The sequence below is a fragment of the Ambystoma mexicanum genome, chromosome 6q (genome assembly GCF_040938575.1).
Source record: "Ambystoma mexicanum isolate Mex_15411 chromosome 6q, UKY_AmexF1_1, whole genome shotgun sequence".
Lineage (NCBI taxonomy): Eukaryota > Metazoa > Chordata > Amphibia > Caudata > Ambystomatidae > Ambystoma > Ambystoma mexicanum.
Genome location: NC_090937.1, coordinates 217,188,769 through 217,204,157, shown reverse-complemented (window position 1 = coordinate 217,204,157; position 15,389 = coordinate 217,188,769). Strand labels below are relative to the sequence as shown.

At 42.4% G+C, this 15,389-nt stretch overlaps 1 protein-coding gene across 1 annotated transcript in view; it reads right to left on the bottom strand.

Annotated features, from left to right (window-relative positions):
* The window catches only part of LOC138515901 (alcohol dehydrogenase 1-like), a 438,132-nt gene extending 428,813 nt beyond the window's left edge, over window positions 1–9,319 (bottom strand). The window contains exon 1 of the mRNA XM_069630662.1: window positions 9,223–9,319. Within this exon, the coding sequence (XP_069486763.1) occupies window positions 9,223–9,240 (18 nt within the window). The 5' untranslated portion in view covers window positions 9,241–9,319. The remainder of the gene's footprint in view (window positions 1–9,222) is intronic.
* Window positions 9,320–15,389: the final 6,070 nt, after the last annotated feature.

Sequence of the window (15,389 nt, the reverse complement as noted above, 5' to 3'; positions counted from 1 at the left end):
TTCCATGTATTTTAATGTGGTACTTTGGCATTCCTTCAGGGTAGACATTGCTCTGATTAAGGACCATGTTGTGTCCGAAATGTATTGGCCACAGTTGTCTGCCTATTGACTACTAAATATGCTTTCACCACATTAAACTGATGACTAGTTGTTTGTTTTTATTTACTTATTTACTGTGTTTATATCATTACACAATGTATACATGTAAGACAGTTAAGAGAGCCCCAAATCCTGCCCCCCAAGTTTGTTCATATGCATTACTAATTTACATTACTGCATGCCTATGCGTCCAACTGCTGGCCCAGTGTTTTCTTCTCTTTTCAGAAATACCTTGATGATGGCAGAAGAGTGCCAGAGGAGACAGGGAAGCAGCAAGCAGAATAAGAAGTCAGAGCTCCTCCCCAGCCTTCCCTTGAGCCTCATACGGCATGCCAGCCATGGCCCAACCCAGAAGGAAACTGGCGTGGGCCCCATAGACCACCAGGAACATCAATCCCACCAAAATTAACTTACTTCAGGCGGCCATACAAGACCCCCCCTAACACAAACTGGGCCATTGTTCAGGTGCCATTAGTGATCCGAGGTGCCCCAGGCAGAGAAAGCGGGCAGGGTGCAGAGGGATTTTTAAAGTTTTTCCTTCATGTGACACCACCCGGGAAGGAAAGATAGGGCCAGATTTGCCAGAGGACACAAGCCACCCAGTGGTTAGGGAGAGGGTTGAAAGCAACCCCACGAGGCAAGAAGTTGTCCGTTGTTTGAGCGAGGTCAGAGGTTGTGAAGGTTAGCAGACCAAGAGACCAGCAGGAGGTAGAATGGTAGAGTGAATGGTGGAGGTGATTTCTCAAGCAGGAGATGCATTGGTTAATGTGTGCATGTAGTACTGCATTGTGAGTGTGTGTGGAAGTGCAATGAGTGTGGCTAGGATAGGACGCATACAGAGTGGGGTGGGGTAGAGTTTTAGTAGTGTGGGGACGGGAGTAGTTGCATGGTGGAGAAAGTAGTTGTTTCGAGCTGAGAGTGGTAGTTTGGAGGAGTGAGTAGTAGATAGGCAGAGGGATTAGTAGAAAGGAGGGGAGTAGTAGAATGTAGGATTGAATAGTTTTGTGGTGGAGGAAGTAGCAGTGTAGAGGAGCGTGTAGTTGTATTATGCAGAAAGTTGTAACATCAAAGGATGGAGGTGATGATTAGAAGTAAGCGACATCGGAGGGACAGAGGGGGAAGACACAGGGAGTCGAAAAAATAAGGGGCAGAAAGACTTTCAAGGAGGAGTGTAGTGAGAGAAGAACATTTGCTAGTGAGAGAGGAACATGTGGGCATGATAGAAAGAAGACAGAGTCAGGAAGAGTGTCTGTAAGGCAGAGTGCAATATCACTTGGGAATTACTCACCTCTAGATTGTGTAGGGACAGTCAAGGAAGTCCCTGTTGGAATTTAGAAAGAAAAGACAATGTGCCTTTAGGTCCTCATCTCCAGTGGAAGTCTGACCCTAGACTGTAGGGGTCAATTGTCAGTATTTACTAACTTGGGGGCTAGGGACTCCTTGGTTAGGAAGAAGTTGTTTTTCTAGAAAAGGGAAGGGGACATTAATAGGGCCCATTGAAATCTTAATACAAGCCCTTGAACCGCCTGTGAGACTTGGAGTGTTTATTGAGCCCTCTGTGACACTACCCATCCAGGCATCCATCTACTCAATATGACATGGTAAGTCCCTTTGCAAACATATTTGCAGTACTTTATAAGCACACTGCTATGTTCTCATGATGCTACGCAAGTCCACTGCAAAGGTAAGCATGTCTGTAAGCCACAGCACGTTCAAGTGAGCAAGCATGTCTCGAGGTCCAGCCTTTTGATAAGCAAGTGGGCATATAAGTAGAAGTTTGGTAGGTGAGTGCTTAAGAAAGATGATGCTAGGTAAGCGTGTGTCTAGATAAATGAACCTTTTTGAAACGCATAGAGCCATGTAAGCAAGCTTCGTTGGTAAAATTTTGGACATTAATCAATGATGAGCATGTTACCAAGTTAGTGCTCTTCTGGTAAAAACCCTGTGTTTAAGGAAGAGTTATGGAAAGTGCATTACAAGATAGCAAGCCTTATCGTAAGTGCAGAATCAGGCACAGGACACTTCTGATGAACCTGGTTAGCAAGATGTTTGGTAATCATACAGTCATGTAAGTCTAACCCACTGTTTAAACAGGGGCTAGAGGCAGCATTGGTGTGTCTGCCTTTCATTCATGTTTTTCCTTTGATTCTTGACCCTAGAAGGTAGATCTTCCTTCCCCCGTATGACATCACTCCTAGTGGGCAGTGTCATTGGTTCTACTGAGGTGACTGCAGTGTATAATTCTACAGTGTAGGGGGCGTAGCTGTATCAAGTGGAATTAGATAGCCTGGGAGGGCCTAGGCAGAGTGACAGGTCTGATGATCCATGCCTTTATGAGCGCTGGGCCTGACACGATTTTGGTTCTGAGAAAAGAAAGTAGGAGGATGAAGAAGCAGTTGTTTTTACTAAGGGATCCCTCAAAAATGCCCCTGGACTAGGTGGTGTTTTTTCCCCCCTAAACTGCAAGTGCTGCCTTCACTTAGACATGAGGATGGTGTCCCCACATAAAACTGTAGGTGGATTGGTAATCGGAGAAGAGTGCTCATTGAGTTGCATGGTGAAGCTTCTACATGAATGCCGACCAGTTCTCCTCTGCTATACAGAAAGCATTACCACTGCTCAAGGCCATGGTTGGGACGCTTCGCTGGTGTTTATTAGAAAAGACATTGGAAGTCCACAGTTCACAATTTGAATTCTGGATTCTTTTTTTCAGGATGACTAGTCTGCCAGGCAGAGTGAATTCTGGATTCCAGTCACTAGCTTCACAGAGGGAGTGCGTAAAGAAATGCGAATTCACGACACAGTGAAGGTAGTTCTGGTTGGTTTTTGGTAAACTTATCACACCCATCATCAGAGGTGCCACAAAAAGTTCTCCTGCATTTGCCCAGTGCCCCAGAATGAGGTTTTCTGTGGCTTTTCCTCCTTTACTCCGTATAAACCGATTAAATTGAGACTTGCTGTGCAGATCCAAGAACCAATAGTCACCCCTCATAGTCATTTTGCTGCAACCACTCTTTTGTTAAATGTTAAAGGTATTTGTACCGCGCACCGTCACCAACGGAATTGGTCCCCAGGTGCTCTGGCGGATCTGTAAACGATAAGGTGGGATGGGTTAGTAAGGTGAAGAGGGAGTAGGATAGTCAGAGGAGTGGTGTTCTGTTGGCAGCTTCAACTCGGTATACACCGGGTGCTGAGCTTTGGTGCGGGTATTGGATTGGTGTCAGTCCGCGTGTGCTGTTGCTCCGGCTTATGTGGTGTTGCAGTGTTGTGAAGTGCGTGTGGCTTGTTGTGCGAGAGATGGTTGTGTGAGTTTTTTTAGTGAGATAAGTATGCAGAGTTTGAGTTTATATTGGTTAGTGGGTTACCTGACCTTTAGCATGCGAACATTCACAGTTTTGTCCAATTGTGGCACTTGTCGGCCTTCACAATCCCATCCAGATGCGGCACGGGCTAATGTTTAGCATTCCATCTAGATGTGGGCATGCTAACATTCACAATCTTATCTCGATGCGGCGCAGGCTAGTGTTTAGAAATCTGTCTAGGTGTGGGCATGCTAACATTCACAATTTTATCTGGATGTTACGCAGGCTGGTATTCACAATTCTAAGTGTGGCACATGCTAACATTCAAGTTTCATCTAGGCGCAGGCATGCTATCCTTCAAACAATCCTATCTAGATGCGACGCAGGCTAATGTTCACAATTCGAAGTGTGGCATATGCTAGTCTTCAGGTTTCGCATAGGTGCGGGCATGCTAATATTCAAAGTCCTATCCAGATGCGACGCAGGCTTTGTATGAAATTATGTGGGGAGTGTAAACACTGATTTGGATCCATGTAAACAAATTGGTGACCCTAAATTGATGGATTTCTTCTTACACAGAAATGGACCGTTAATGACATTAAAGCGTTCTGGTAAAGAAACAAGAAAACAGTGGGGATTCATCAAATATCCAACTGTTATCAATATGCTACATATAAACATAAAATGTTATGTAGAGTTGGGGCACAATAACATTTATGATATAGCAATAATACCCACGCTGGTGGGCTGCATCAGCAGGTAATGGCCCTGGGCCCAAGTTATATGCCTGAGTGAAGCGAGGCCTTTAGCGATGGGCACAGTGCCCATGGGCGCTTGGCTGATCCAGCATTTTGCTATGGGTATTATTGCTATTACTCTCGGTTTAAGAACCAGGGTGCTGATAGCAATGTATTTGGTTCAATGAATGGATCACCCTCATCCTGTCCAGTTAATTGAATCAAATACTAACTCAAGGTGGCTGCCATGGAAATTGAAGGGGGGGCTCCGTGGAGAGCCCCTCTTCTATGTCTTTGGTGGCCCAGGTTGATGGTGAACAGCGCAGAAAGTCGGAGAAAGAAAAGGTAAGTGGGCGGGTAAGCGAGAGATGGTTGCGGGACGGGGATGAGGAGAGGAGCATGTGGCAAGATGGTGGGGCAGTTGCGAGCAGCTTCCAACTTACTCGGAATGCAGGCTTGGATCTTGAGATTCAGTCCAGTATCCAAGCAACTTGATTGGCTGCAAAGCCCACCCTGTGTGCTAATACTGGGTTTAGGATACACTGCACTTTCAGGTACATCTTCATTACCACATTCCCCTTATTACCCCACTGGGTGCTAAACAATCAGGTATTGCTGGGGCCCCTCCCATTTAACAGATAACAATTTCCCAAACCACTAGGGAGCATTAAGGTATATATGGCATTCTACAGAATCTTTAAAAAGGTGCTGCATTAGCTACTCTTCTGATAAGCTTACCACTAAGAGACCCTTTTGGTAAGCATGATGTTTAAGCTTTATTTCAAGCATGCTGTCAGCAAGTCTTTAGGTAAGCTCAACTGTTACAGTGCTTGCTAAATTTTAATAGCAGTTTGGTCAAATGTTGTCAGCTAAGCATCATCATTCGTACGTTGACAACTTGTGACGTATGGACTCAAAAAAAGACAAAACCAAAGGCAGCTAGATAGCAGTTGACGGATATGTACTGTCTTACCAGTCTACCATTTCAATAGTTTGTTTTCTATGTCTAAATTGCTTCATCTCATCATTTGTAAACCTACACTGTATCTGTGCTCATAACTTTGAAAGCTAACAATTTAATATTCAATCAACAACAGTTAACGTCACCATTGTTGGCTTTTTGCCAATGCCTTTTTGTTTTTCTTTTGAAATAAAGTTACTTTGTAACACTGTCTTGAAAAAGTGCGCTCTGCTTCTCTGAGGAAATGACAGTCTCGTGCACTCTATTGCGCCCAAGCTGAGTCTGTCACAATGTAAAGCCATACGCTTATACATTTTGCCACTGTAACACCAGCGACCACTTGCACATTTTTATTGCCGGTTTAACGTTGGGGAAGTGTGGTTGTTCTTTGGACTTGACCCTGGTAACAGTCAACATGAGTAAAGCTGTTGTTGCTAGCTCCAGTGAGTCTGTGGCTTCAACTTCATTGAAGGAGAGCTAGGGTGACCATCTGATGCAGAATGCTTACTCATTGCTTGGATTATCATTGGACGTTGAAATTCATGGGGGAACATTAGATGTGTTGTTCAAGAAACATGATTGTGAACCAATTTGGAATCTTCCTTCATCCTCATTCATCAGGAGGAGGGTGAGCACCCTTACCGCTCTACCATACGGATTAATACCAGGATCTATTTACCTGACCTTCACTGTTGATTGTGCCTCCACCCAAGGCTGCCCCACTAGACGGGGAGTTGGAAGCTGGAGTCCACCATTTTCCCTACACTTTTTGTCCAAGCAGATGCCCTGAAGAGGGCGAGATGACCTAGGAGTTTCTTCACTGAAACATGCTCCAACAGTGATCTCAATGAATCGCCACAAGATTCTTGTCACAGATTATCTAGATTCTTCACTAACACGTTGGCAGACCCCAACCTAGGTCTTAAGGATACAGACCTCAGGACTTTGAAGCCCTCACTAAAGTCGCCCTTCAATTAAAGGGAAATCCTAAATTGGGAACCTTGGAGTCTCTAAGTTGGGAGAGACTCACAAAACATTAGCCACCAAGTGAATCGTTTTTTCTATGGAATAACTATTTCTGTTCACACAGATTTTTCAGATAAATGTACAATTTTGTGTAATTTATACAACTGTCTTCTACTTTTTTTCTCTTTGCTGTGCTCTCTATCTTGGCACTTCACCTCACGAATATCTTTTATCCTTTCTAGACAACATTTATGTCCTTTCTTTCTTAGGTTCTGTCCCTAAGTACATACCCACTCGGGAGTGTTTTTTTACTGACATTTGTACAATGCCATACAGACCAATAACTGGACTTGTTTCATCTATTGGTGTACATTGATCTTTGCTTTTCTGTATTATAGGCATATGCATTTATTCCTTTATATTAATTTGTTTGTGTGATTAAAACTCATGATGGAAAATCCTAATCAACAATTTCTCTTAGCATTTTTTTTAGATCACTATGCCAGAAATGCTCCACTGGATATCTGTTGTGAATAGCCGTACCTGCACACTTTAATTCATAAACAAATGCTAATGAAGTACTTCTTCCCCATGATGGAACCTATATTTGTATGCACAAGCTTCCACACAGCACCATGTTGTTGTCCCTCAAAGCTGTTTCGAAGTTGCTATGATCACGCTTCTAAAGCATCCTCAAAAGTCTCCCCAATAAAGGAATTAATTATTTCATTAATTTTAATTGTTTAGATTTGAAAGCCTCAAAACTATCCCTTTGTAAAAACAACCCTCTACATGAGCAATGTCTTTACATCATTAGGAGTAGTTTTAAGGCCTACATTTTAGATCACTGATCTTGAAACCTGCTTGATTGCAAAACATTTTACATTTATAAAATATATAAATTGCATTACTGAGTTATTAATTCAGCATTTTGGAGATATGAAAAACCTTATATACATATGGAAAACTGAACAAATGTGCTCCACATAAAAAATACAACAAATAACACATTTTTAAATGACTTTTAAAACCTTGTCAAGTTTAAAAAAGTCAACCATACGCACTCAATAGGTCTAATATCACCTCCACTGCCCAAAGAATGATAGTCCATAAAGTGTCCTGAATTTCAAAAGGTTCATAATTCCTTTCTATAAATCAAGTACAGCAACCTGTGTCCCAAGGGAATTCCCAAAGAGGTGCAACAACCATAAGTCAAATTGAGCAACCCATGTCGGAAGGGAATTCCTATTAAGGGACAGCAACCAAAAATCATGTGTGCAGGAAAAGATCGGGAAAACACCCATGGAACATGCCAAAGCTCCAGTCCTTGAAAATATATAGGGGGTTTTGTTCCAAAATGAACCCCTAAATCTCATTACAAAGTTAAAATCTCACGAATGCAGGAGAATCATACTAATAATTGGGTTAAGTGTTTTACCTGTGCATAGTAGAACCCCATGGCTGGGATTATATCCATGTGGATTGGGACTAGCGGGAAATCTCCTACATGTTCTATTCATAGGTAAATTTAACATGGTATTGCGAAGAAGATGGCTAGGGCTGCACTTCTTAAAGAATAACATAAGCAGCTGCTGGGGGACCATGAGTTTAATGATGCATTCAACAGATAAGGATTTTAGGTTTGATGTTTTATCTTTTGTTAAAAAATCTTAGGTTATGCTTATGTGAGCCCCTCGAATCAGTCCAATAACTAATATGCAGTGGGGCTTAGATCTCAAAATATTTTACTGTGTATGTTTAATGTAATGTATTACGCTTTTATTGGCAGTTAGGCCATGATTTTACTATAGGTATTGTATTTCTCTAATGTATTGTGATTTTATGCTGTGGTTTTAATGTAAACCAAATAAACACTGTATTGAATGAAAAATCAAGTACACCAACCCATGTCACTAGGGGAATTCTCATTGAGGTGCAACAACCATACATCAGGTATAGCAGCCTGTGTCACTAGGCAAGTACCATTGAGGTGCAGCAGCCATAAATCAAGTATAGCTACGCATGTCACTAGGGAATTACTATTGAGGTGCAGCAGTCGTACATCAAGTACAGCAACTCATGTCATTATGGGAATTCCCATTGAGGTGCAACAACCATACATCAAGTACAGCAACCAATGTCACTAGGGGGATTTCCATTGAGGTGCAGCAGCCATAAATCAAGTATAGCAGACCGTGTCACCAGTCAATTACCATTGAGGTGCAGCAACCATAAATCAAGTATAGCAATGCATGTCACTAGGGAATTACCATACATCAAGTACAGCAACCAATGTCACTAGGGGGATTCTCATTGAGGTGCAACAACCATAAATCAAGTATAGCAGCCTGTGTCACTAGGCAATTACCATTGAGGTGCAGCAGCCATAAATCAAGTATATCAACGCATGTCACTAGGGAATTACTATTGTGGTGCAGCAGTCATACATCAAGTACAGCAACTCATGCCATTAGGGGAATTCCCATTGAGGTGCAACAGCCATACATCAAGTACAGCAACCAATGTCACTAGGGGGATTCCCATTGAGGTGCAACAGCCATAAATCAAGTATAGCAGCCCGTGTCACTAGGCAATTACCATTGAGGTGCAGCAGTCATACATCAAGTACAGCAACTCATGACATGGGGAATTCCCATTGAGGTGCAACAACCATAAATCAAGCATAGAAGCCTGTGTCACTAGGCAATTACCATTGAGGTGCAGCAGTCATACATCAAGTACAGCAACTCATGACATGGGGAATTCCCATTGAGGTGCAACAACCATAAATCAAGCATAGAAGCCTGTGTCACTAGGCAATTACCATTGAGGTGCAGCAGTCATACATCAAGTACAGCAACTCATGACATGGGGAATTCCCATTGAGGTGCAACAACCATAAATCAAGCATAGCAGCCTGTGTCACTAGGCAATTACCATTGAGGTGCAGCAGCCATAAATCCACTACAACAATCAATGTTACAAGAGGAATTCCCATTGAGGTGCAGCAACTATGCTTTTCCCATCAGTGGCCCACCCACACATTAAACCATCTGAGTTAGGAAATGCATTCTCATTACAACGTACTGCATTTGTTGTTAATTAATTACATAAGAGGTCTCTGTTATTGCTATTGTAAACGTTAAAGAGTCCTTACTTTCCCAGCTGTGTCCATTGTATGCGTCCCTCTTCAGCCTATTGCGGCACTCTAGCAACTGAGAAAAACTGACTGTTCCTTTCTCCAGCTATACAGGCAGGCAGTTAATTAAAACAGGGCGTAGCTTAGCTGAAATGTACACATACCAAACGCCTGTTTTTTCAAGTTCAAACTCAGCCTTGATAATGATCAGCCACTAAAACTATGTGGAGAAATTTCCACATCAGTATTTAATGCTTGATTTTGTTTTTAATGTGTGTGCATTGAAGCAATGACGCCTAAGTGTGCCTGATCGAGAGTAGTTGAGAAACAAAAAAGACAGCACAGACATTGGCAGAATGCATCCTCCTCTGCACACCAGAGGCATTTTGCTGCCAATTTTTCAATGTTGCTAAAGCTTAATTGAAACGTACATTAAAAACGATAGAAAAAAAATCGTTGTCATCTAAGTATTCTATGTGGGGGTAATTTGCTATTCAAATTCCACCTCCAGAAATGTGGGATGTTTTCAAATTTACAACCGTGGGAGTAGAGCACCATGCGTTCATATCCTAGTACGTGTGGGTACAAGGCTGTATGTAACCTGATGACAGGAAGCCCCAGTGCTCCCATGCTAAGAGGGCAAAGCAGAATGACAAGATTATAAGGCATGTAATGTCGTCAGCAGCCTGCCATGCTGAATATCAAATGAAACAATATATTTCTACTTTTCAGGACCGCAGCAACTCATGTTGCTGAGGCCTCAAGATGTGGCAATGCTCAGGAGGGTCAAGAATTGTCTTTCTCTGCATTGTGCATAATCCAACATTTGCTTCAGGGAGGAAGAGTGGACAGAAAGGGCATTTCCTCTTAGTTGTGATCTCATCCTGTTTGTGAATATGGGATGCTCCCACAAATGTGAGGCTGTGCTCCCCTGTCTGACCCAATGAGCACTCATTCACACATGCACACACCCTTATGTACACATCAGAGAGGTGCCCATTTGTGCCGAGGCAGAGTGCACATTTGATTATTTTTCCCTTTCGGTGCCCTTCAGTGCATACTCAAATGGAAACAATGTTTTGGATATCAGACCCTACACATGTCAAACAAGTTCAGCTGAACATCAACAGTGCACACTCATTTATTCCATGTTTGGAGAGTCAAAGGTTATGGGTCTCATTTAAAAAAAAAAAAAAATGTTTGGGGTGTTAAATTAATAATGCATCATTTTCAATCCATCAGAAATTCAAGCAGTCTCCAACAGTGTTGACAAAATATAATACAAGGAAAAAGCAAAGAAAAGGGTAAGTAAGTCAATGAGGGATCTTGCAAAATGAGAGCATAGCAAAAAAATCAAACATCTCATATTGTTGTAAAAATACAGAAGATCCCAACCCCACTTTACACACTTGTCCCCGAACACAATACACAACACAAAACACAAGAAAAGACCAGACAAAAAACATAAGCAAACACTAGGTGCAAAAAGGGACGAGGGTGAGCCAAACCAGCAGATCATTAAACATACACATATTATAAAAGTCCATAATGGTAACATTTTAAGCATATAAGTAATTGAAAATACCCCAAATTATTTGAGTCTTCAACCACATTTTTTATTAGCATATGAAACTTTTTCCGCAGCAGCCAAAAGCAACATACTCTGAACCCAGTCCTCAAGTTGGGGTTTCCCATTAGACTTCCATTTCCTCAAAATCTGTTTCTTAGCCAGTAATAATGCTTTGTATGTCCTATTTTTAACTCCAGCTGATAACTTCAAACTATTTGGGAATAAGACCAGAACACAGAATAGTGGGGTACATGGAGGTACTGACAGGGTTACAAACTCCATTCGGGAGAGGACTTGTTCCCAGTATTGAGATACTTGTGCATTTTTGGTTTTTCAATGCTAGGAAAAGAAGGCTCTTTACATTTTTTTAAGAAAACATGTGGTTAGTTGTGAAATTCTACCCATAGCCCGAGATTCGCTCCTTACTTGAAATATCTGTCCTCTAGAATAAATACATTTGATTGTCTAGAGAAGAACAATGAAAAGCAGGAAGCAATACTATATGTGAGTAGAAGAAAACTGGGAGAGTACAGGAAAACAGAAGTCATTTGAAAACCATACATTAAGATACACATTGATGGCAACACCAAACCCAGTCGATTATTTGAGGGCTGGGGTATCATTCCAAATGAGGTTGTAGTAGGATGTTTGTGAGGGAGTTTTACGCATAACGATAGATTTACATAATAGCGTGAGATTGTGCATGCTAAAGTATTATTACTGCTTAACTGTCCAATAAAGGTAGTGATAATGGAGTGATAACATCTGGGTAAAGCTGGACGAACCACCACCCGTCACATCTCTTAGGCCAAATTGAAATCTCATGGTTGGGTATTGGAGGACCCAGAAGATCTCATAGAACTCTATGGGGACTCCATGGTAGTCCATAATAGTGCCCAAACCCACACAGAGATTTTTTGGTGGGGGTTTACCTTTAGGCAGCCTGAGAATTGCACAATCTCCTAGGAATCCTGCAGCTCCGGGGAGGTTTGGCACGGATCGCTTTCATTTTCCTCTTCTAGGTATGTGCAGGAGTGTACAGGGCCGGTACCAAACTTGTGTTTTAGTGGATTTTTTCTTGTACTCTGTTGGTCTTTTTCTGCCAGTGTATTACTTTTTAGAGCTTTTTGACCCATGTTTGCTTTCTTTTGTCCATCTGCATGTTTATTGGGTACCCTTCAAAATGTGCATTCCTTTTTTACCTTTACATTTCTTGAGAACAGGTTTAAGACACCACAAAAAGTATTTACTGTCTTTTAAAGTTTTCCAAGACCCCTTTATGTAGTCCCCAAAAGTTTAAAAATGCAAAAAAGCCATTTTTCCTTTTATTTTTTCATTCAACTCCTTTCGGAGACCTGTTGGGCCATGTGAGTATGTGTTCCATTTGTGTTGCATACCATTGCTTTTAACCAAACAAATAATAATAACAACTGTTGCTCCTTTTTGTATTCCTGCTAATTTGTTTGAAACTTTAAAAACCCCTTGACACATGCATGCAAACCAGAGATGTACCTTCCGTTTCGACTCTGAAAATCCTTTCAAATTGTTGTCTTATGTGGATTAATTTGTTTGCCTTTGTCAGTCACATCTCATTGTTGTTTCTTCAAGGGAGTGTCCTTCCTTATAAAGGAATTCAAATCAATTCAAGTTTTTTTCGGGCATAGAAAATAAAACATCAAACAGCACTAAAACATGTACATCAAGACAATAAGAAGAAATGTAACTCCTTAAAAAGCAGTTGGTGAAAACAGTTATTTAAGATCAAACTGAAATCATGAAGTAGAGCTGGGAGTTGTACTTTGTGGGAGTGCAAGAAGAGAAGGTTCTCTTTTTGGAGGATGAGGATGCTATTCTCTGTCAGGTTTATGTTGAAAATGGTGTTCACCTTGTGCTTGTGGAAGCAGATGCTAGATGCCAACATCCATCCACAGCAAGAGCTGCCTGAGATGGGCGAGCCAGTGGGAGACAATACAAGAAGAGGAAAGGATGAGGCTGGCAAAGGAGCTGGAGATGGAGAGGAAGGAGGGACTAAAGGAAGCAGAGTCACCGGAGGGAGACATCCTTGTTTCAGAGATGGTGAAATGAGCTGGCGAGGTGTCCGGGGATACTAGGCGGCACTATTGTTATGGTGGAGGAGGGTATTGTTGCAATGAGTACAGTTCGGGATTTGCTTGAAAATACTTCAGTGTTGGAAAGGATGTGATGGTAACTCAGCAGGAAGGGGGTGGGCAGCGAAGAAACGGGCATGAAGAAGGTGCTGGTGGTATACTGCAGGAAAAAAGCATAGTCACAGGTGGAGGAGACAGAGGTAGTCTGTTGTCTCTCTACCCATGTTTGGACTTGCAGATGCAGCAAGAGAACTACAGGCAGGCCTTGTCAGGGTTCTATCGGGACAGGGTATCCTGGCTCATGACAGTGCACACCTCATCATAATTCCAAGACTATTTTAACTTCCCTTACAGGAAGATTGTGAAGAGGCACTAAAAGACAATCATGTGCAAACTCTGCAAAGCACCTGTCCAGTCAGGTACAACAAGGAAGGTTTGTGCTTTGAGAATCACATCAAACCACATGCACATGAATCAGAGGCATGGCCTAACTAGTGCTAGAGCACACATCTCAGCTTCCACAGATCCCTCTTACAGAGCATCTTCTGACGATGACGATGGCAAAGAGGAAATGTCCACAGATTTCTCACAAAATGACACATTAGGTGATTGCAAGACACATCAGGACACCTGACTCTCAGTCCCACACCCTATGAAACTCTCCAGGCACCTCGGCCCTCACTGTATTCTGTGCCATTGACCTCATCCACACACAGGGCCTTTTGTGCCACCACCATTGTAGCTTGTTGTTGGCAGTAGATGTGTGCTGTGGTGCTCTCTGGGCAATCTCGGAGAAACCATCTGATGCATCATAATGGCGCCTATTGTTTGCATTGCTAGATGACCATCAGTTGGGAGAGCTGAACCCCATAGCCGTGCCAGGTTCCATGGGGAAGCACCTGCCTAAGAACCACTGTACCCTCTTTTAGATAACTTAATGGGCATTTGGCAATACGACAGGAAAGGGATGCTAGAGTGACTGTCTTCGTATTCAGAGTTATAAGGATAGTTCAAAAATATTGCTAGAGTGGCTCATGTGGGATGTTTTTACCATGCATCCAAGCCCTACCATAAAACTGTGCAGTACTGGCATGGAAAACATCATGATGGCCAGAACTCCCCAGAGAGTGCACAGGGAAAACATGAAGAATAGGCTGCCACCCATTTATGCCTATGTTGTGAGCACAGGAGGGCACTGCCTAAAACCACCATTGGGCTACACACACAGTAGCCTGAAACCATTGGGAATGGCAATGCGGATTGCCAAAAAGCAACTCAGAACTGTGGGGAATTCATTTTCTTAATCCCAAAAATGGTTGCATTACCGGTACTCACCACTGTCGGAAAGCCGGCGTTTTAAAACCACCAGACCTTTGTGTAAAACTGAACAAATGAAACAAAACCAGACCAAGGAAAGACTTGCTAAGAGGTGGATACAATGTAAAACTATATTCTGAAATGACTTGAAGGAAGTAATTATTTAATGTATAGGTAAAAATTGTCAGTTTGATTTGAATGTAGAAAACTGGGAACAAAAAGTGACATTTAGCTGAAACCTGGCTTAATGAAACTGGATTCTGCCTGACAACTACCCCCAACAGGAGTTGAAACCTGCTCGGCCACTTTTCCCAGGCCTAGCTGCATCCAGCTGCCGCTTGCCAAAAGGAGTTGACACCTCACTGATTAGATTAGGGGTGGAGCAACTGGGAACTGGAAGGGACAGAACAATGCAACTTCCTTGACTCAGGCAAATGTTATATTGGGGGCATCGTAAAGTGGCTTCCTCTTGGGGGAAACTGGGAGGGGCAGTGCCTCTGCTAGCAGCTGAGCTTGGGGGAAGTGGATTAACCAGTTATTCCACCATGTAATATGGAAAATCGCACCCCTTTTTGACCAGGGCATAATTTTAAAAAGATAGATAACTCATAGTGCGGACTTGTCAGAATTATATAAGTAATATCATTATTTTTGTGATTTTTCTGTGCACGTTTTAAGAGGTGTTAGGACCCTGTGGTGTATTCTGGGGGGTTGCTAGCGGAAAATAGGGTCTCACTCCAAATGTCTCCATGTTAATAATCTGACACTTTATCATCTGTAACCCATCTCCCCGGTGCACATTTGTGTAAAATCTGGAAAGGTTTAGAGGTCGTTATCTGGATGAAAAGGGGAGAATTCTGTCATCAGTGGACACGACATCGTACAAAGACAGGGATCGGATGGTTTGGTGCTACAGAAAATATGTAAACTGGACCTATAATATGAGAAAAATGGTACATAGATAAATATGTATTTGGATCAGAAATAGATGTGTGTGCAATTTGACCAGAGGAGGATCCTCTGACCCATAGACAGACCTCATCATGATGACAATCCATTTCCTTCCCCCAATCATGGGAGAGGGGAGAATTGGGCCAATGACAAGTAGAGAGGGGCAGGCTTAGCTAGGCCCAGGCACACACCCATTTTCAAAACACATAAAAAGAGACTGCTGGGACAGGTAGAGACAT